Raw genomic sequence first — 23240 nt, forward strand, 5'->3', positions numbered from 1 at the left:
TTATTCCTCCTCCTCTCCTTCCCTCTATCTACCCTTGTCCTCTCCCCCTCTTTTTATCCACTCTCTCCTTCCCCCCTCTCTCTATCTCCCTCTCCTCCTTTGCCCCAGATTTATTATTTTTCAGCAAAACCCCCCCTCTTCTTTACCCTCCCCCCCTGCTCAATTGATTTTTTTTTTTTTTTACCCTGGAAAGAACGATCTCATGTTACAGAACGGCCATGGAAAAACACTCGGTGGCTCTCCTGACAGTCACATGACTCATCCTAAAGGCAATTACTTCATTTAAGCTGATGAATTCCAAACGTTTCGAAAATACTTATTAAAGCTATCGCTGAGCACAGCTACTCCTTCTACCGCCGAAGCTGCGTTTTACGGGGTGGGGGACGCAGCTCATGGGGCTAACCAAGCCTCCGGGCCTGCTCCTCGCACAATTATTTCTGCTTGCGCTCTGGACGGCGGCGGCGGCGGCGTTATCTTGGGAGGGCCGGACAGGGGCATCCACCCCTGTAAAAGTTTTACAAACGGAGGGCGGGATTGTTTGAAGACTATATTTTTCCCCCGCAGATGCGAGATGGAGGGGGGAGGGGGTCGCCCTTTATCTAGCAGGTGGCACAGAGGCCGGAGATAACAGCATGGCGCCGGGAGGGGGGACGGGCCGATCCCAACAGGCAATAACTCCTAACACGGGGACGGCCGAGAAATCAAATCAGAAACGAATTATTTGTTCATGTTATCGGTGATTTGGGATGTTAAGTTGCGCGCGTCCTTTTTTTCAGCCCGAGATGCTGAACCTTACCCTGCCGGCCCACCGAGCTCATCCCTTAAATCTAATGCCTCCTCTCTCTCCTTCTTAAATAATGATAGGATGATATTTTCCCGTCAGACTTAATTCATTTCACTCGCCCCCTTTCCTTTGTTCTCCAGTCCAACTTTTCTTTCCATTGTGCTTTTTTTTTTTTATCTATTTTGTCTCAGATTTTTTTTTTTTCGTTTTTATATTCTTGCTACTTTGTCTACAGGTGGGAACCTTCCTACCTCTGTAACAAATGTGGCCACCCCCTCTTCCTTACCCCTCCCCCTTTTTTTTTCTGGGAGTAATTCTTGTCCCTCTATGGGGCCTTCAAAAAGTAATCTCCCACTGCTTCTCTTAATCGGCTTCTCCATGGCTCAGTCCCTATTTCTTGTACCCGAATACTAATAATACTGGAAGCCGCCTTGAGCATTACTTGGAAAGGTGAATGAAAAATTTTAAAAAATGATTATGACAACCCTTTTCTTTCAGTCGCTTTCCATTTAAATTGTAAGCTCTTCAGCAAATAAACTTCCCTGGCTCATTAGGCTTGTAGCGCACAGAGGCGGTTCTATAATGAGGCAGAGTGAAGTGGTGGCCTCCAGAGGCAAAATTATAGGGGCAGCAGCATGTGCCCCCGAAAGCACCGACGCTGCCTTATCAGTTTGAGTTTGCATGCACACCAGCCACTAAAATTTAGTGAGACGCCAGTGGGGTGTCCACCTTCTGCCAGGAGAAACACAACCTGCACAGAAGTGCTGGAGGCATGGTTGGTCATGGTAGAGCCCATCCCGCTGCAGGCCAAGAAGATGTGTGTGTGTGTGAGTGTGAGAGACAGAGCCTGTTTGTGAGCATGGGTGTGTGCCTGAAAGCATGTGGGTGAGGGAGTGTTTTCCAGGGTGAGAGACGGGTGGTGTGAGAGCATGTGTATGTAAGGGTGTGAGAGCATGTATGTGTGAGATAGATTCTGTGTATGTGAGCGAGAGAGGATCTGTGAGAACCTGTATGTCTGAGAAAGGGTGTGAATGAGAGTGAGTGTGTGTGTGAAAGCGCATGTGTGTGAGAAAGCATGTGTGGTGAGAATGTGTGTATGTGAGAGAGACATGTTCCAATGAATGAGCCTGTATGTGACAGAGCATGTTCCTGTGACTGTGTGTGTGTGTGTGTGTGTGTGTGTGAGAGAGAGAGAGAATATGTTCCTGTGATTCAGCATGTGTCTGCTTATCCATGACAATCTCAGGCCATCTGAAAATCAAACGTTCCCAAGTATGGAGAGTACGGAATTATTAAATCCTTTTAGTTTTAATTATTGGGTGTTATTTGTTGTGTCTGTTTTGAAATATTTTATTAGTTTTGGGGAAATTTAAAAACTTTTTTTTTTATTTATGCATTTCCAAAAATAATTACAAGACATAAATCTTGAAAGAAATCAAGAGCACAAGTACACAAAAGGAATCTCCCCCCCAAAAAAACTGTAATGGGGGATCCAGTACACAACCCAAGGAAATAATATAAAGGAAAGATAGATCAGTACCTGACAGAGAACTAGTTACTGAAAATTCAGGACTGAGAAGTTCCAGAGGATCCAATAATAGCAGTTTTATCACTCAAAAACTGGGTCAATTATGGGGGATCATAAACAAAATATAGGAAATATCCTGATACTTGATCAAGCATTTACAGGGAAACTTTAAGAAAAAAAACCAAAACGCTCCCCCACTGCTTGAACCTTAGGGCAAGAAAGTTCCAGAGCTGTGTCGAAAGGAAAGTTTTAATAGCCGGCCCTTTGTCAGGTTCAAGAACCAAAGAAACCATCAAAGTGGCTGGGCCAGCCATTTCAGTATCGGAGGCCTCAAGCGGAGCAGATACATCCAAACGGGGACCTTCGGGAGGGGGGAACTAAAGGTACCTGAGCATCCCCATTCAGTTTCTTCAGATCTCCTCTTGAAAGGTGGAAGGTGGTAGATCCTGGAGATAGGAGGGATGGCATTCTCAGGTACGTGTAGAATCTCCATTAAATAGCTCCTAAACATTTCCTTTGGAGATATTAATGGTAGTTAAGGAAAGTTAATGAACTTGCGCATGTTCTAAAATTGGGCATAGATTTGTTCGCGCCGGGTTGCGCGAACAAATCTACGCCCGCGCGCATGTTATAAAATCTGGCCCATAATATATATGTTGTTGTACGTAATAATTTTACCTCAGAAGACTGCACATCGAAAGTCCTTTTTCATGGGTCAGAAAAGCATTTAATAAGACATTTTTAAATAAATAAATGCATAATTTTTAATTGTTTATTTATTTATTTATTTAGCATTTTTCTATACCGACCTTCATGGTTAAATACCATATCAAATCGGTTTACATCGAACAGGGATAGAGAACTGTATGTATGTATGTATGTATGTGTATGAGGAGGTTTCTTTTCTTGTCTTATTTTGTGAAATTCCAATCAGAAAAAATAAAATCCATGAGGTTCTAATAAACAGCTCGTCCATGGGCAGGTGGACTGACAGAAATGACAACAGAGCCATAGTTCACAGGGCAGTGTCCGAGTTCGACTTGAGCGCCCCGGTGTTACCCGTGAAAGTGCAAATGAGATTAGTGCTGGCTGTGCTGGCCTGCTGCGTTTATATGGGATGGTCAGTGCGGGTTTATGACCACAGTCGTTTAACAAATCTGTGTCGATGCATCCTGGAAGGGGGCCACGGTGCCCAGAGAAGGGGTTTCTTCGGTTCTTTTTTCCACCAAGCTCCAGGGCCGTCGGAGACAGGCCCAGCCCATCCTGGCTTTACTCACACTGCATGGATGGGAGTCATGGCTCTGGGAAAAACAAGTCACTGGATAGAGCGGGGATGAACCCGGGACTGGATCAGCTTGTCAGGCTTGAAGCTGGGGCCACCTGGTCATCCTATCATACGCAGAATCATTTTAGAATTTTCTCAGCCTTCTCTCTGTCCCTCTACATTTTTTTTTAAATTCTTCTTCAGATTCTGCCCAGTCCAGTTTGCTGGGCAGACTGGATGGGCCATTTGGTCGTCTTCTGCCATCATTTCTATGTATGATTTTTTTTTTCATAGCTCACAGTGCTTAAATTGCAGTTTTTGCTTTTATGTCCTCTATCGGAACATGTCTCTTTGTTTTATTATGAATGCTATGTTGTAACCCGCCCCGATCACTGGCAGATGCGGGTAACAAGCTCTTTTTATAAATAAATAAATACATACATATATACACACACACAGTATATATTGATTTCCCAGTATCTCTGCCTCTCTTTTCTCTACCCATCCCTTCCCATAGGGGCAGCCGTCTTGGCCCAGGAGGATGACTTGGCGATGTCGCTTCACTTCATGAATTTCGGGGCCAGCCCCTTATCCCTGACGGAGAGCAAGCTGGAGGGACTGAAGAGCAACTTTATCGAGAATCCTCAGTACTTCTGCGATGCCTGTAAGAGTTTCCTCATCCCGGGGCGTTGTAGCCCCAGCATGCTTGAACGAATATTGAAAGTGGAGGGACACCAGGGGAGCTGATGAAATGGGAATCTGAAAGGCCACTCAAAACAGAAGATATCTTTCTTTCTTCTACTTGGGATTTGCTTTCCTTAAACTCAGACAAGTTTTGACTTTTCGGTCAAAACTAGTAAATAGTCTTTCTTGGGGTCATTTTGATGTAGTCTGGTGTCTTCTAGTGAAGTCATTTTGTATAGTGTCAGTAGGCTTTTGTAAACAACCAGGTTTTTAGCTCTTTTTTGAAAGTTTTTAAATTTTGTTGTGTTCTTAGTTCTGTTGGGAGGGAGTTCCACAGTTCAGGGCTTCCTCGGGATATGGCTCTTTTCCTAGTTGTTATGAGTTTGTGACCGGTTGGTGAGATTTTTAGTAGGCCTTTGTTCGTTGATCGGAGATTTCTCTTTAGAGAGTGGAGTTTTATGGATGCGCTGAGCCAATTTGTTTGTTTTTCATATATTATTTTGTGAATTATTGATAATATTTTGTAGTCAACCCTGTATTTTATTGGGAGCCAGTGTAGAGAAATGAGGGTTGGAGTAATATGATCGAATTTTCTTGTTCCTGTGAGTATTCTGGCGGCTGTATTTTGTAGGATTTGTAGCGGTCGGATGGTGGTGACTGGTAAGTTGAACAGCAGTGAGTTGCAGTAGTCTAGGTTGGAGAAGATGAGTAGCTGGAGTACTGTTCTGAAATCATTGGGTGACAGGAATGGTTTTAGGTGTCACAGTGTTAGGAGTTTGTGATATCCGTCTTTGATTTTTGCAGAGATGTGGTACTTGAAGGATAGCTCCTTATCGATTATGACTCCAAGGTTGCGTGTATGTGTGACAGGGGAGATTGCTGTGTTATAATTCATTACGTTAAGAGATGGCATGTGAGTGGGATTGTTTTTTCTATCCAGCATGATTATTTCAGTCTTGTCAATGTTTAGGATGGGTCTCATGTTATTTAGCAATTGCTTTATTTTTGTGAGGTAGTTAGCAGTTTTTTTGTAGGTTTCTTCCAGGGAGTTTTGTATTGGGATGAGTATTTGGATGTCATCAGTTTAAGATTTGAGAGGAAGTGGCATATTGATAGAAGATAAATGTTGAATAATGTTACAGATAGTGCGGATCCTTGGGGAACTCCAGTGTCAAGGTTTATTTTCTTTCATAGGGTGTCGTTGATTGATACCTGGTATGTCCTTTGAGATAGATATGATGAGAACCATTGCAGAGTTTTTTCCTTTAATCCTATTTCGGTGAGACGTTCTATCACTATTGAGTGGTTTACTGTGTCAAAGGCTGCTGATAGGTCTAGTAGAATTAGAATGTAGCTGTGGCCGTTATCGAAACCTTTGAGTACGGTGTCATTTAATGCTAGGAGTAAGGATTCTGTGTTTAGTTCTTTCCTGAAACCGAATTGCGTGGGATGTAGAATATTGTTCATTTCCAGATGGTCACTGAATTGGTAGTGGACAATTTTTTCGATGATTTTGGCGATGAATGGAAGATTTAAAATTGGACGGTAGTTTAGCGGGTTTTCTGGATCAAGGTTGGTCTTTTTTAGGATAGGTTTGATAATTGCTGCCTTTAGGCAGTCGGGATAGCTTCCTTCTGTGAGTGATAGGTTCACAATGTCGGTTAATGTTTTAGTTATTGATGGTTCAATTGCTTTGATCGTCTGTATGGGTATGCTGTCGATGGAGTGCTCGGCCGGGTTCATTTTTTTAATGATGTTTTGTACTTCTAATGATGATGTTGGGTCAAAGCTGGTCCAGCTTGATGTTTGGTTGATTAATATTTTCGAGTCTTGCGTGCTGTTGAGGTTGTTGTTAATGAGGTTTTTTATTTTATCATTGAAGAAGTCTGCAAGGTCATTGCTTGATAGTTTGGAGACTGGTGTTTTCTGTTCATTGTTTGATTTGGTTAGGTCATGTACGATATTAAATAACATTCTTGGGTTGGGTTGGAATTCATTTATTTTTTTTGTGTAGAAATCTTTTTTAGCATTGTGGATTATTTTTTTGTAGTGTGCTAATTGTGATCGGTATGCATTTGGTTGTGTAGATGTTTTGTTGATCCTCCAGGTTTTTTCTTTTTTCCTGAGTTCGCGTTTGGCTGATCTGATGTTTTCATTGTACCATTGGTTCTGGTCTTTTGGGTTTCTTATAGTTTTCTTTAACATGGGGTTTATCTTATCCGCTATTGATTTAGTAATGCTGAGCCAGGATGATGTGGCATTTTCTGCATTAGATAGGTCTAGGATTGTTAGTTCCGTTTGTAGATTTTCTTGAAGTGTCTATGTTGAAGGGTGGACTGTAGGAAAAGGATTTTGGTGTGGTTTTTTCTGGTGTCAGTATATGGTTGGAAGAAAGGCTAGTGGATATAAGCGAGTGGTCTGACCAAGGTATATTAGTTGTATTTGTGTGATAATTAGTCCATAAGTCTGTATTGATGAAGATGAGGTCTAGTGTGCCCTGCTTTGTGTGTTGGGCCTTTGATGATTTGCTTAAGACCAAGTGTTGATAGTGCATCTAGTATCATTGTGCATGTGGGGGAGTGGGGAAATGCGTCTGCATGTATGTTGAAGTCTCCTAAGATGATGGTGGGATTGTTTGATAGAAAGCTTGGATAAGAAGAATTCAATTAGTGGTGAGCAGTTCCGATCTAGTGAATTGGGGGGACAGTATACTAGGCATATCTGTAATCGCGGTGAGTCCAATAGTGCGATTTCCATTGGTAAGTTGTTGTTGGTTTATAGTAGTTTAATCTGTAGGTTTTTTTTTTTATGATTAGCATTAGGCCTCCTCCTTTCTTTTTTGGTGGGGCGGGGATTGAGAACATTCAGCAGTTGGGGTTATTTATTTGGTTGATTAGCACTGTGTCAGTGTTTTTTATCCATGTTTCCGTGATGGCTATGAAATCTGGTTTATGGTCGTCGAGTAAGTCGGATATGATTGGTAGTTTCTTTACTATTGATTGTGTGTTGAATAAAAGGAATGACAGTGCTATGTAGCTGCTGTAGGCCTTCATGTTGATTTGGGTGATGTTTTCTTGTCGTGAATTGAAGTGTTTCTCTGGGTCTTTCTTTTTTCTTGTTACCGTCTGTGGTTTGTTTTCTGTGTTTCGCTCCTTTCTTTTTTCATTTTGTGCATCATTGTTGCTTGGATTTTTTTCTGTGGGACTCGAGTTGGGAGTTTTCCAGTGGTTTTGTGTTTGCCATTTCTAGTTGTTATGCCAATTTATTTGGGGGGTTGTGTAGAAGTTGAAAGAGAGGCGCACAAAGAGCATGCCCCTTTGGTCATGCTCCTTTGTGTGTGTGACGCCCGGTATCGGGTAGAGGGGGCTCCCGCCCTGGAGAATCCCTGCTTGGGGGGGGCTCCTGCCCTGAGCAGACTTTCGTTGGGGCTCCTGCCCTGCGGTCTCGAGGTCCCCGAGGTGGAAAGAGGGGCTCCTGCCCCTTGGATGTTGATAGGGGCTCCTGCCCTGCTGATCGCGGCCGGCCGCAGATGGCGGCAAGAGGAGGAATCAAATCAAAGCCCTACACAACACAAATAATGAAAACATAGTAACACAGGCACTCCACAAAATAAGACCTTTTGCCCGCCCAACCAATTTCCACTACCCTCAGAATACCTCAAACAATATAAAATCATAACTAAATACACAATAAAAACAAAACAAAAATTCCAAAATCAAAACCTTATCCTACGCTAACAATAGCCATCAGCATAAAACAACAAGTAACATTCTCTTGAAGGCCGTATCGAATAGCCAGGTTTTTAATTGCTTCTGAAAATGAAAACAATCTTTTATTAGTCTTAACTCTAAAGGAAGATTGTTCCAAATTTTAGGGACTGCCACCAAAAACATTCGGCGCTTAGATCTTTTTCAAACTACTTCTGTAGCATCTGCGGGGTGGGACATACTTCTGCCATTTTCAAAGATAAATAACTAGGCACCATTCCGTTTAAACACCACACAACCAAACCAAAAGGTAATACGAAATTTGATTGGCAGCCAATGGAGTACACGCATTCATGGACTTTCTGAGTCCCTTGCTTTTAACATACCCACCAACCAAGCAACAGGCCATACATTCCCTTTACACTTCTGGTAGATTCTTTCAGCTATGAAAGCAGTTCAGTTTCCCGGTCTAATGACCCCAACGACATCCCGATAAAGGAGAGGGACTCAGCAACATCTAAGGGCAATTCAGTTCTCACTTGCCAAGTGAGGACTGAAAATTAAAATGGTACTAAAACAGAGGGAAAGCCCTATAACATTACCAGCTATGACTCACTCCCCTTCTTCCTCTTAGAAGTACATGAGCTTTCAAGACTACATGCACTGTGCAATACATTTTGGTTAGGCTTATGTTCATCATACATAAAGGTGAAGTGGAGGAGTAGCTTAGTGGTTAGAGCAGTGGGCTACAACCCAGTGAAACCAGCGTTCAAATCCCTCTGACAACTCCTTGTGACCTTGGGCAAGTCACTTTACTCTCAGGTACAAAATTAGATTGTAAGTGTTGCATTTAATGACATCACTGTCAAGGTGAAGGAGACGAGTTTATGAAAGCATAGGATAAGCTCTGAGGGAAGGTCTCTGAGGGAGTAATAGGGATTGAGGAGCTGTGTAATTGGGCAGATTAGATAGGCCCTACAACATTTTACTGCTATTACTTTTCCATGTTTCTATTGGATCCACACAATAAGTTGGACCAGTGATGCCTTGAAGCTGTTTCAAGGCAGTCATGATGGTTTCCATTGACAAGATATTCCACACAGTCATCACTTTAAGGGTGAAAACTCCCTTTCTCTGGAAGGGGTGAGATCTGTTTTTCCGTAGTCTGAGAGGTGTATTGTTCTGAGAGTTTAAAAAAAAAAAAAAGTGCCTGTAGTATTCACTGTTGTGGCCAGGATGGGATTGAACCTTTAAAATAAGCCTTAGGGAAATTCCATTGTTTGCCAACACGGTGACCCTTCCCTCACCTTTGCCGTAAGTGAGCAGAGTCCAGGGCAGATGGACATTGGGGAAGGGTCTGCCCGGGAGATAAAGCATGCGATAGAGCAGGAACGCCCACTTACCGTGTCCATCCGTGCAGGCGTCCATCACATCAAGCGCCGAGACATTGTGCTGAAGTGGGAGCTTGGAGAAGGAGCCTTCGGCAAGGTCTTCCTGGCAGAGTGCTACAACCTGACTCCTGACCAAGACAAGATGCTGGTGGCCGTCAAGGTGACTCCCGTTTTAAAGTTGCACGCTTTATTTTCATCCCTGCTCCTCACCATCACTCTTAAAGTGCTCCCAACCTTTTGTATGAAAATCTCTCTAAAGAAGCAGTCGTTTGTTTTATATTGCACGTTTTCTCTTTCTATCCAGCTCTCGTTCTCCCTTTCCTCTTTCTCTATTCCCCTTTTTTTCTGTCGCTGGGCTTCTTTCCGGCATCAGCATGCCTCCCCCCCAGATATTCACATGGAATTAAGCCCTAGCATTATTTTTTTCCCCCCACGATTACAGTTTCTGATCAACAGAGTTCAGAACTCCAAAGTTTAACATTACAGAATTATTATTATTATTTTTTTTTTCTTTTTGTTGGCCTGGTTCCCCTTCCTCTGCACCTAAGCGTCCAGCCCTGTGGGAGCGAAACCCAACCTAATTCGCTGTCATTTTTGAAGGAGGGGGGGGGAGGGTCTGAAACCAAGCTGCCCCGAGCCTTCCTTCACAGCCACCCATGCTCTCCCCACCCTGCTCCCAGATTAGCCGCCACCCTCCTCTGACTAAAAGCCAGTCGTCCCAGCGACTGTCCTCGAGAGGGGGACACCGATGGCAGCCCCCTCCCCCAGATCCCACCCTTGCTGTAACTGGGATTCTTTTCCCCTCCTCCCCAGGAGTGATGGCTGTGAACACCGCCTCACCCCCCCACAGCACCCCTAGACCCCGAGGAGTAGGGGGGAAAGGAGGGGGATGGGTCTGCCGGCTGAACCCAAGTCTCCCACAGCACTGCCGGCGTGCCACCGGGCCACATGATAAATGTGTTTTTTAAATGGCAGGGCAGGGCATCCCGACAATGCTGTCGTGCTCCAACAGACAAGCGGTAGCGGGGAGCGCCCTGTCCAAACTCGTTCAGGTCCTGCTAGGGTCTAAAATTTATCTGAGCTGTTGAGGAGGTGGCAGGAGGAAGGGGGGTGACCTGGCTTGCTTGAGTACCCCCCCCCACCCTCCCTTGCCAAGCGGGTCGGTACCGACACTCACCGGCGGTTCTCCCTTTCCCTTTTGTCTCGGCCACGCACCAGGCCCTGAAGGAGGCGAGCGAGACGGCGCGGCTGGACTTCCAGCGGGAGGCGGAGCTCCTCACCGTCCTGCAGCACGAGCACATCGTAAAGTTCTACGGGGTCTGCACGGACGGCGAGCCCCTCATCATGGTCTTCGAGTACATGAAGCACGGGGACCTGAACCGCTTCCTCAGGTGAGAGACCCCACCCCCCACCCCACCCCCACATTGCCTGTCTTCCCAGCCGTTTCCCAGCGCCTTTCCTGGCCTTGCCATCTGCCACCGAAATCCTGTGTCCTAGGAAACCAGGAAAAATGAGAAGACGGGGGTGATGCATGCAAATTATAACCTAGTTAGATGTAACTCTGCACCGTGTCAAGGGGTCATTTGGATGAGAAAAACATAAGGGTGATAATAAATGGCTTTTCCACAGGCAAGCAACAGGCACATCAGTAGCTAAGACCTGTTTGCCTCTGAATCTTACCTATCATTGGCTGAATGCACTAAAGAAAAGGGCGACCACATACACTTCCACTTAGGAAAGGAGAAAAATCCTTAGTAAATCAGGTAGTTTCAACACACACACACACTCACGTACACACACCAACACAGGAGGGAGAGTACAGGCAGCAGCAGTGCAAACTTCCCTCACACACGCACGCAGCACAGAATAGGGAGAGCAAGGCCAGGGGGAGCACAACATAAGAACATAAGAAAATGCCATACTGGGTCAGACCAAGGGTCCATCAAGCCCAGGATCCTGTTTCCAACAGTGGCCAATCCAGGCCATAAGAACCTGGCAAGTACCCAAAAACTAAGTCTATTCCATGTAACCATTGCTAATGGCAGTGGCTATTCTCTAAGTGAACTTAATAGCAGGTAATGGACTTCTCCTCCAAGAACTTATCCAATCCTTTTTTAAACACAGCTATACTAACTGCACTAACCACATCCTCTGGCAACAAATTCCAGAGCTTAATTGTGCGTTGAGTAAAAAAGAACTTTCTCCGATTAGTTTTAAATGTGCCCCATGCTAACTTCATGGAGTGCCCCCTAGTCCTTCTACTATCCGAAAGAGTAAATAACCGATTCACATCTACCCGTTCTAGACCTCTCATGATTTTAAACACCTCTATCATATCCCCCCCCCTCAGTCGTCTCTTCTCCAAGCTGAAAAGTCCTAACCTCTTTAGTCTTTCCTCATAGGGGAGCTGTTCCATTCCCCTTATCATTTTGGTTGCCCTTCTCTGCACCTTCTCCATCGCAATTATATCTTTTTGAGATGCGGGCGACCAGAATTGTACACAGTATTCAAGGTGCGGTCTCACCATGGAGCGATACAGAGGCATTATGACATTTTCCGTTTTATTCATCATTCCTTTTCTAATAATTCCAACATTCTGTTTGCTTTTTTGACTGCCGCAGCACACTGAACCGACGATTTCAATGTGTTATCCACTATGACACCTAGATCTCTTTCTTGGGTTGTAGCACCTAATATGGAACCCAACATCGTGTAATTATAGCATGGGTTATTTTTCCCTATATGCATCACCTTGCACTTATCCACATTAAATTTCATCTGCCATTTGGATGCCCAATTTTCCAGTCTCACAAGGTCTTCCTGCAATTTATCACAATCTGCTTGTGATGTAACTACTCTGAACAATTTTGTGTCATCTGCAAATTTGATTATCTCACTCGTCGTATTTCTTTCCAGATCATTTATAAATATATTGAACAGTAAGGGTCCCAATACAGATCCCTGAGGCACTCCACTGTCCACTCCCTTCCACTGAGAAAATTGCCCATTTAATCCTACTCTCTGTTTCCTGTCTTTTAGCCAGTTTGCAATCCACGAAAGGACATCACCACCTATCCCATGACTTTTTACTTTCCTAGAAGCCTCTCATGAGGAACTTTGTCAAACGCCTTCTGAAAATCCAAGTATACTATATCTACCGGTTCACCTTTATCCACATGTTTATTAACTCCTTCAAAAAGTGAAGCAGATTTGTGAGGCAAGACTTGCCCTGGGTAAAGCCATGCTGACTTTGTTCCATTAAACCATGTCTTTCTATATGTTCTGTGATTTTGATGTTTAGAACACTTTCCACTATTTTTCCTGGCACTGAAGTCAGGCTAACCGGTCTGTAGTTTCCCGGATCGCCCCTGGAGCCCTTTTTAAATATTGGGGTTACATTTGCTATCCTCCAGTCTTCAGGTACAATGGATGATTTTAATGATAAGTTACAAATTTTTACTAATAGGTCTGAAATTTCATTTTTTTAGTTCCTTCAGAACTCTGGGGTATATACCATCCGGTCCAGGTGATTTACTACTCTTCAGTTTGTCAATCAGGTCTACCTCATCTTCTAGGTTCACCGTGATTTGATTCAGTCCATCTGAATCATTACCCATGAAAACCTTCTCCATTACGGGTACCTCCCCAACATCCTCTTCAGTAAACACCGAAGCAAAGAAATCATTTAATGTTTCCGCGATGGCCTTATCTTCTCTAAGTGCCCCTTTAACCCCTCGATCATCTAACGGTCCAACTGACTCCCTCACAGGCTTTCTGCTTCGGATATATTTTAAAAAGTTTTTACTGTGAGTTTTTGCCTCTACAGCCAACTTCTTTTCAAATTCTCTCTTAGCCTGTCTTATCAATGTCTTACAATGTCTTACAAGCTTCCCTCACGCACGCACGCAGCACAGAATAGGGAGAGCAAGGCCAGGGAGAGCACAAGCTTCCCTCACACAGCTCTCGCTCTCCGTCTCTCTAGTTTGTAAAGGGTTTGGGCTCGTAAGGTTTAGTGTTTGCTTCCTAAATTGGAGCTTTTGAAATTTTATTGGGGATGCGGGTCTAAATTTAGGATCCTAGTTTCCTTAGCCCCTAAATTTAAGAGCCTACAAAAGTGGGTAGCTACAGTGGGAACTAAAGTTAGGAGCTTAGCATGGATTTTCAGAACCAGGGGCCGAAATTAAGGCAAATGGACAGTAAGGCCAAGTCTGAGGGGCCAGAGCGTCTGTGAATTTTCAGCTGAAAGGTTCCTAAGCTGGGCTGAAAAGCTGCTGCTTGGGGCCCTAACTTAGCAGCCTAGATGTACGGACTCTGAAAAGGAGGCAGAACTGAACGAGTGAATGTGTGCATGTACTTGGCTGATTACCCCCGAGGATATTTCAGAGGAAACCTATGGATGAGAATTCGTTTTTGAAAATCCTCAGTGGTGTACGACTGCGTGCGCAGAGTTTAGCGCTCTGCGGCCTCTCCTATAAGTAAAAAGGCGCACAAAGCAAAATACATTTATCCAACGGTTACTATATATGAAAGGCAATGTAAACCCCCCCCCGCCAATGAGCTTATCGCATGCTTTAGACCTGCAAAATGGCCAAGTTAAAAAAAACAAACAAAAAAACCCCCCACAACTATAGGTCCCTGTTCTGGCTTCCGTCCCCACGTCCAGTGAGGTCACTGGGATCAGCATAAGAACTGGATGGGTCTTAGGAGCCTCTGCTGCACATCCGAAAACAAACCAGTAGGAAAAGCACACAAAGAAACCCCCCCAAAATGCCTCCTCTGCGCACCACGGAGATGCCGGAGGGTGAACCAAAAAGTACATTTATTTTTCCAACCAGTAAAATTCACGACATTTCTCCAAACAAATTCAGAATGGTGGTGGTGGTGGTGGGGGGGGGGGGTTACTGTGAAGGAATCGGATTGCTACGTTCGGTCCGATCTGCTGGTCCTCCCCGGCACCTGCCCCCCCCCCCTCCCCAGCTACTGGAGCTACCAGGGCCTTCATTTCATTACGCCGTGTCTGCTGTTAATTATGCGGCACTCCCTTCATATTATCCCCTCAGATTGCAGCTCCCCTCTTAACTCCATCACCTCCGATCTCCTCGCGCGCCATCCCCCCCCCCCCTTCTCTGCCTCTTCCATTACTGCCTTGCTTCTCTCAGGCAGTCTGCCCTCTCCAGCTAATGCAGTGCTCCTTTGCAATATTGATTAGATTAGCTGTCTGAGAGGCTTAAATAGAAGGAGATTGCCCATCAGTTGGAATAAACAGAGACTTTTCAATTGGCCCCCCCAGGTATTGCCGACAGATGATGTGCTGTCAATGGCCTCGCTTAGCCTCCGATGTGGGGAGCACAGCTCCCAAGACGTGGGTTGGATCACAACTGTGATGGGACCTGGCATTGTGGCTTCTGGGTCCATCCCACCCAGCAGGCCTCCGTCACCAGGGCTCAGAGGCAGTTGGAAAGCGCCTGTCAGAAGAGGGGGCACCCTCTCTGGGCCGATCCCGTGCTGCGAGAGGACCGGTACTGTCAAGCTCAGTCCTTGAGGGCTGCAAAAGGAGGCTGGGTTTGTTGTTTTTGGGGGGGATAACCAGAACCTAGAATGGAGCCACAAACACTGACTGCCAAGAAAGGCCAGGAAAATTCCCTGCATCTATCCTGAAAAAAACATCCGTGCAAGCAACTGAGGACTGGCGTTTGCCATTCCCATTCCGTTTTATTCTTTGCATTTTTGCTGGCATTACAAGCCTTTTGGATGTGTCTGAATCTCCAAGGAAATCGGGGGCACTTGGGCATAGCAGATCTCAGCACCCCTCGCAAACAAGACAGAGGTACATATCCACTGCTCCTCTGCTATCTTTCTTACGGTAGGGTACCCGACAGAGCCAACAAGAGTTACAGTAAAAGGAAAAATCCTCAGATACGGGAAGTAAAAAAAAATCCCCAAGGTCTTGCTGGATTATAAAACTGACTTTCAGCTGCATTTAAGGATGAGGAACAGTCTCTCATCTCACATCAGACAATTTCCTGAGAGTGTGGTACTTGTGCCCGTAGAACCGAATGCAACGCCTCGTGTGTGACGCGAGAGGACACGCCCAGGGTTTGCACTTCTGCACCGTTGGGGGTGACCGCACTGATACAGCCCTAGTGGTGTTGCTCTTTCTCAACAACCAATTGGGTGAGGAGGAAAATGGGTGGGAGTTTGGCCCCGACTAAGAGTGGCCAGAAGTGTCCCTTGGCAAAAACCATCTTCTGGAGAATTTACCCGAAGGCAGGGACTGCGGTTAATTAAAGTCTGATTACATTAAATCCTTTGTGACGTGGGGGGGGAGGGGGGAGCCAATATATGGGGACAAAGGGGATAGCAAAGATGGACGCCATTTTGGAGTTTAGAACGATTGGTGTGCAAGGTTTCCATTTACTGCCTGCACACCCCTCCCCACCCTACTCGTTGCTGTCTTTTGATTAGTTGTTGGTGGCCATGAATGCAAGGTAGCATGCACCGGTCGACATGCTTTCTGCTTTCTTTTTCACAAGAGTTGGAACACTGGAACTGAATGGAAGAATCCTTTTTTTTAAATTTGTTTTCTAAATAAAAGCCCGTTTTTTCACCCTCCTTTGTATTTCCCAATCAAGCCGCGTGCCTGCCAATCAAGCCAGTTGCATAGCCAAGCTCATAATAAAAGCTTAGGGTGGCTTAAACAACTGCACAGTGGGGAGCTTAGAAGACTCCTAGGTGATAACGGTAATAAAGAAAGCCTATGCTGTTTCAGAGGAAATGGATTAGATATATGGTTTGTTTATTTATTAAGCTCAATATCTATTCCATCTTTCTAAGTCACTGAAGACAGTTTACAATTCCATGCCATCATAACCCAACATACAGCTACAAGCAGAATCATAATCAGTTTGAAAACAACATGTGGTGAAACCAACAAATAACATTAATAAAATACAATTTATCCAAACAAAATCTTATAAAAATAAATCCAAATTCAATAAGTCCAAATAAATCCAATAAATCCAAAACCAAGGCTAATAACTCATTAACAAATCAACAGAGTAGGATAATTTCACATACAACCAACACAATAACAAATTAAGAGGTCCACCCTGCTGCAGTTAATCATGCTAAATATGAAAGCAAATCATGCACGGTTTATCAAACAGGACTGGTCCAACTGAACCACTGACCAGTAGCTCAATGCCACAACATATGGAACTGGACACCATTCCTCCCATTATTTAAGCAACAGAACATAAAGAAGAGCTACTGTTCTCATCCTGTCAGTAAGCAAAATGGCTTCCCTGCATGCCCAGTTGTATTGGAAAATAAAATCCAATTTGGCCTCTTGCAGAGTTATGTTAGGCTAGGAGGCTGGTAAGGCTGAAGTCCAACCTTTTTCTAACTGAACCCAAGAAAATGCTGGCAGGAAGATCCCAAAGATCCCATCTGATCTACCTGTCATCTTTACCTGTTACAATACTGCATACCGGAGCTCCAGTTTTACCCTTTCTTTTTCACCTCTTCTGTGCTCATCCCCAAACTTTCATAAGGCAGAAATGATCCAGATTCAAAATGTCACTACTGGCCAACACTTTCACACAGAGCGATAGATATGCCATGAATCTTCTCTTCCAACTTTCTTTCCTGCCACAGATCCCATGGCCCAGATGCCAGGATCCTCGATAATGGGAATGGACAGTCCTTTGGGCAGCTCAGCCTGAGCCAAATGTTGCAGATTGCCACGCAGATCGCCTCGGGCATGGTCTACTTAGCATCCCTTCACTTCGTCCACCGAGACCTGGCCACCAGAAACTGCCTGGTGGGGCACAGCCTGGTCGTCAAGATCGGCGACTTTGGGATGTCCCGCGACATCTACAGCACAGATTACTACAGGGTAAGTCAAGAGGGGGAAAGGGACCAGTGAAGCTGGGGAAGGATGGGTCCAATTAAAATCTTGAGGTTTGGAAATCTATAGAATCTGCTTTGAAGTGTCTGAAAGGCAGAATGTATAAACTGAAATAAATAATACATAAAATAATACCATGCATCCAACTTGGGAAGCAGTCCTGTGCTCCTGGAGGTCTAAACAATAAGGCTCCATATAAAAAGAAACTCAAGCACGTGGGGTCATGATATGAAGTTGGAGGGAGAATTTACTAAGAGGGTTGTAGATGGCTGAAATAACCTACCAGCAAAGATGGTGGAAACCAATATTGTGGCAGAATTTAGGCATGCTTGAGAGAGATCTAGAGGTCAGTGGTCAAAGACAGGGTTGGGAGGTTGGGTACAAGGTACCATGCCTGGATGGTGGATTAAGAATGGGAATAAGTACTGCTACATCCTAGATTATTGCGTACTACCTACCTCATGTCTTTAACCATAGTTGTATTTGCTTTATCTTCATTTTAAATGTTCTTGGTTTTGATTATAGTTTATGAAACAACTGGATTGTAACTTTCATCACAATTTTGATTGTAATCTGCCTTGAGTCTACATTAGGAAAGGCGGAATGTCAAATGTTTATAAACAAATAAATACATCTGAATATTATCTACTCGAAAAGGGTAGAGATCCAAGGAGGAACGACAATAAAGCTGATTTGGATAAGGAGTGATTTCCTGCAGGCAGTCAAACATGTACCACTGACAACTGGAAGATATCCTTAGGTAGAGCAGTGTAAATGAGCACAGCTGGGCAGACAGGGTGGGCTGACTGGTTCTTAAGAGACCTGCACGGGTAAACCCTGGTTTATGCTCGTAAATCGGCTTTTAAGAAAGCATCCAGGGGGTTGTGTGGGGAAATGCACCCGTGCAGCTCGATAACATGCATACTCTTCCCTGCACACGTGCTGGGCATTCTGGGGGGAGTTGGGGAGAAGGCATTTCTATGTATACTTTCAAGTTTCAAATGTATGCCTCTAACTGTACACGCAGAAAGTTACAACTGCTCCGGAGGAGGCATCACGTCCTGCGCGTGTGTCCGCACGTCCACCGGCACAACCCAGGAATTTCCAAAGCTTTGTGAAAATGCAAGGCAAATACCTGCAGACTTTAGCCCTATGCGGGCTGTTAAAAATTACCCCCCCCCCCCCTCTGTATGCAGACACCCATTTTGCTGTTGCTGTGTTTAAAGGAGAAAAACAAAAGGACAGTTTTTGTAAAGGAAGAACGTCTGGCCTCCGATTCTTGGCTAGATGTCATTTAAATCTTTCATAAGTAAAAATCAAGATTAAGTGAAGCTCTGGGTGGAGGCTTGAATTTACAATAATCTTAGGACGTCCATATTCAGATGGTTTTCTCTGGCTAAATTCAGGTTTTAAAATTCCTGCCTCTGACTTATTTGGATAAATGCTTAGTCTGATGAGGGGTAGGGGTGGGGAGCTCATTTATCCAGAAGCCAAATAACGCCAACTTTGAGCATTTTCTGACTAAGTTTCTGGATAAGTTGCACTATGGAGCTGCCCAAAAGTTATCTGGATACATTTGATTGATTTGGGCACATCTGGCAGCACAGCCGCCCCTCTCAATAACCAACCCACAGGTGAATATGGATCATCTTTATGCTTTCAAAGAAGCTTTTGATAAGAGCAATGAGCACATGCATGGCCATGCTTCCCCTCCTGCCTCCTCTACCAAACCCTATATCCCTCTGATGCACCTTCAACTGGAGCTATCATATTTTCAGAATTAAAAACAGAGACTATGTGTTGGAAACACAGCTGAGGTTGAGGGACATGTGGAGATGGGAGATCGTGAGAGGACACCTAACGTCCCTCATCAGCCCTCTCTCAGCGCCCCTCCAACATACTCTTCTCACCAGCACTTGCAGATGCACTGCTGAGAAACACGGGAACAGATCTCGGGGCAGGGCGTGAGGGGGAGATCATCCAAAGGGGGTGAGACTGAGGGGTTAACAGATCATACAGCCCAGGAAGGGGGCAAGCTCTTTTAGACTGCTCATCAGAAAGCCTAGGACACCATCAAAACCAGGACCCAAGAGGCCAGTTTTAGAGAGTCCTAAGGTCGGTAGATGTGATAGGGTAACACCAGGATTGGCCTCAGCCTTTTTTGATACGGCATACGGCCCTTAGACGCACGGGAGCCACATCTGCGGGCCCAGTTGCATTGGCCTAGTTCGGCACAGTGGCTGACATGCTCCTGAGATGAAGTGTTATCGACAGAGCTTTTAAGTACGTAATTGGGTACAAGCAGCACCCCAGCCTGGAGCGAATTCTGAGTGCCTTAAAGAGAGAATCCATCGGTTCGAGGAAACCCATCAGTCTTCATCCTGATCAAGGACGCCACTGGGATTTGAACTCTGCGGCATCCCAGGGTGGAGAGGGCCTTTTTTTCCCTTTTAGTCTCCCCCCCCCCCCCTCCCCTGCAGCTGCTCAGCTGTCAGTCTCGTATGCATAATTTAATGCAACCCCCAGAATGGAAAATGTGAATAAGACAACATCATCACAAGCACTTAAGGAGGGGCTGGAGAGAGATAAAGAAGGTACTCCAGCAGGCCACAGTTTGTCTGCAGTCCAGATTCCCTCATATTATTGTCTGATCATTGGGACTGATGTATTATTTGGAAACCCAAATGGTGCCCAGATTAAAAGTTCTAGACTTCTCACTCTAGGTAAGGATCTTCTCCTATTTCCTTGAAAGACAAAAAAAATTCTTCTGATCTCAGTGTTTTATAAAAACACATGGAGATGCAGTGCCCTTTAAAAAAAAAAAAATCGATTCAATGCCTGAAGATGCCAAGTCCAGCTCCCTTCTACTTCTTCAGGTGTATCTGTCCACACATCTTTTGCCATCCTGATTTTAATGTCCTCTGTCCTGGCCACGCGGTTGTCGCCAAGTCTCAGAGTGCTGTCAGCAGCTCTTCCCTCTTTGCAGGTGGGAGGCCGGACCATGCTACCTATCCGATGGATGCCCCCGGAGAGCATCCTCTACAGGAAGTTCACCACCGAGAGTGACATTTGGAGTTTCGGAGTAGTTCTCTGGGAGATCTTTACCTACGGGAAACAGCCTTGGTACCAGCTCTCCAACACAGAGGTAATAAATGATAGGGCTCTCGCTGAATTCGAAGAGGTGGCGCCGCTAGAATAGGACTGTAATCAAATCGTTTACCAAGCCCCCACCTCCTGGTCCTGAAGGAATGCCCTGGGGAATCCTTCCGGAACAATGGAGCAAAGATGTGAGGTCTTGTAAGGGGACCACCATAAGAATCATCCAAAGATGAAGGCCTATATATATATGAGCAGTCGAGACCACATGGGTCCCTTTGCCAGATGATATTTTGAAAGCTCACACACATCAGCATCTTTGGATAATTCTTGAATGTTGGTTCAATGAAAAGGCAACACAGCCTGGAGTCTTCAAATGTAGACAGAGAACAACTGGTAAGAGCTGAAAAAGTTATTTGTTGTGGTGTTACAGACCATGCCTCAAAAACGCTCACATTTTATTAAACAAGTGAAAAAAATACTTGGCTAACAGGCCAAAGAGAAAGCAAGGCATGTCAATTGCAGCGATAATATTTATCTTTTAAAGGCTTTTAATGTTTCCATGTTTCAACCCAGATAGTGTCCTTCTACCATTCTTTGTCAAAGTCAATGGATTAAAACTTTTGTTGCAATAGTGGCGCTGGAGACTGTAACATCTTTCACTGGGATGACACAAAAATGATATCCATAGATACCATTCTGTGTCACTTTAAGGGGCTCTTTGTAACTAGTGTACAGATACTTGAAGGCCCCAAAGGCTGTCAGACAGTAAGATGTCTGGATAATTACTCAGTTTTGCTGCCTGCAATCTAGGTACTTGATGATTAATCAGCTTTCCCACCTGTTTCTTGGCAGGCCATTGAATGCATCACCCAGGGCCGCGAGTTGGAGAGGCCTCGAACCTGCCCATCTGAGGTTTATGATATCATGCAGGGCTGCTGGCAGAGGGAGCCTCAGCAGAGGATGAACATTAAGGAGGTCCACAGCAAGCTTCAGGCCCTGGTGAAGGCCCCGCCTGTCTACCTGGACATCCTACAGTAAGAAGGTTGTTGCGAGAGAAAGAGAGAAGTCTACTGTCTTCTAACAGATTATTCTTCTGCCTCCTTCTCCATGACTGACTTATTATTAAGAAGAGATGTCCAGAACAGAACAGATGAAGACCATGACTTTGATGAATTTGTAGGAGCCCAAGAAACATCACCAAACGCAAGCTCGTTCCTGTTCAAATCCAATGCTGGGCCTCGGTAGACTCTCTACTTGTGGGTAACATTCCAGTCGCGTTCAGATGTGAACACCACTGTCCGTATCAGTGGGTGATGGCCTGCTTCTTCTCCTATCGAGGCTGCTCCTTGATTTGCTTCCTTGCGGATTTCTGCCAGTAATGCTGGCCTTTCAGATGCTGGATTCTGCCTCCCTTGCTCTGCAGAAGCAATCGCTTACCCCCACCAGAGCTCCACTCGAACAATGAAGAATAAGCTAAATCACACCCATTTCTCCAAGCTGGATAAATAACCTTACAAAAAGCAGATAATGTATTGCCTCCATATGCGTGTCTTTTGTGTGCCTAAAAATGTCCCATGAACTGCCCGATATAACTTAGTCATGAAAGCAGAATTGTTACGCTCACCTATCACTTGGAGGAAGCTCTCAAGCGCCGGGGACATTGGAAGCGGAGAACTGTACAGGATGTTAGAGAAATCCATAAACTAATGTCAATAGAAAATCAAGGCCCCTGTTGAACTGTTCGGCTTTGTTTACATATTTATTGCTATAAGAGATAGCTCTTTATAATCTCTCTTATTCTGGGAGTGTTTGTCTAAAGATTCACAGCTAGCTTGTTGTAAAAAAGTTATTGACTAGAACATGCTCAGTTCTGGAGTGGTTGTGAAATCCTCACTCGTGTATTTTGTACCTCATACTGACAGGTAGAGTACAGGCGGTCGTAAAGTCAAGGTGCCTGCTCAACCAACAGCAGCACCAAACCATGAAAGCATGTGCACTAGTGGTGTCTGTGACATTGATGACATTTTGTCAATACTACTCTTGTTTCTAACCCCCCCATTCTACAATCAATGCTTAGTTTACGGGGGGGGGATAGAAATCAGTCCACTCATGGACACCAAAACTGCTCAGCTTCATGCTTCTTACATCAAATCATGTACTGGAGGAACTGCGAGACGCCAGCACCTTGTGACTATTTATTTATTTATTTATTTATGTAGCATTGCTGAGGTTGCTTACCTCATCTGATGTCAATTGGAAGAGGGGGAATAGACTGATCCCATCCTGTTTTTACTCCACCTCATGCCTGGAGATGTAGGGTCCAGCTTAGGGAAACCAGAACTCGCGTCTCCAGGCGGGGGGGTGAAACCAGGACTGGATCTGCCTCTTCAGTTTGACCTGGAGATGAGGTGGTAAGACCCCTACTCATGGCTAAAGCCACTAACGTACAGTAAACATTGGCCTTCCGACCTCCAGGTTGTCCTGTTGTGAGCAAAGTCCCAACGCCAACACTTTCCCGATGCACTCAAACGTTTCAAATAAAATTCAAAGTAAACTTCTCAGCCCGCTCTCTGGCTGTTTCCTTTCAAGATGTAAATGTCACAAACCAGGAAAGAGTGACTCACTGCTATCTCACAGGGCCTTATATCAAGGTGAGGCACAGCGATGTCATTGTCATTGCAGATATCCCTACTGAAAAAGCTGGTGTCCTCAGCATGGGATAGATGTCACGTGAAAAGCATAAGGCAAAATGTACTTTTTACTAGGGGTGGCAGAATTATTATCGGCAGTGGTCTTTCCGCAGTGCAGCTGATGGCAGACAAAGCAGACAGAGGGTTCCCCAAGTTCGGATTTTGATTTTTCCATAGAGGGGTC

The 23240-nt window shown here is 44.9% G+C and overlaps 1 protein-coding gene across 2 annotated transcripts in view; it reads left to right on the forward strand.

Moving 5' to 3' along the window:
* NTRK1 (neurotrophic receptor tyrosine kinase 1) overlaps window positions 1-22924 on the forward strand; it is a 68237-nt gene extending 45313 nt beyond the window's left edge. For both annotated transcript variants that reach the window (XM_029581810.1, XM_029581811.1), the window contains 6 exons: window positions 4094-4240; window positions 9388-9518; window positions 10577-10749; window positions 17015-17255; window positions 20254-20412; window positions 21219-22924. In XM_029581810.1, the coding sequence (XP_029437670.1) occupies window positions 4094-4240; window positions 9388-9518; window positions 10577-10749; window positions 17015-17255; window positions 20254-20412; window positions 21219-21404 (1037 nt within the window). In that variant the 3' untranslated portion in view covers window positions 21405-22924. The remainder of the gene's footprint in view (window positions 1-4093; window positions 4241-9387; window positions 9519-10576; window positions 10750-17014; window positions 17256-20253; window positions 20413-21218) is intronic.
* Window positions 22925-23240: the final 316 nt, after the last annotated feature.

Source organism: Rhinatrema bivittatum, chromosome 16, assembly GCF_901001135.1.
Source record: "Rhinatrema bivittatum chromosome 16, aRhiBiv1.1, whole genome shotgun sequence".
In the NCBI taxonomy this organism is placed as follows: Eukaryota; Metazoa; Chordata; class Amphibia; order Gymnophiona; family Rhinatrematidae; genus Rhinatrema; species Rhinatrema bivittatum.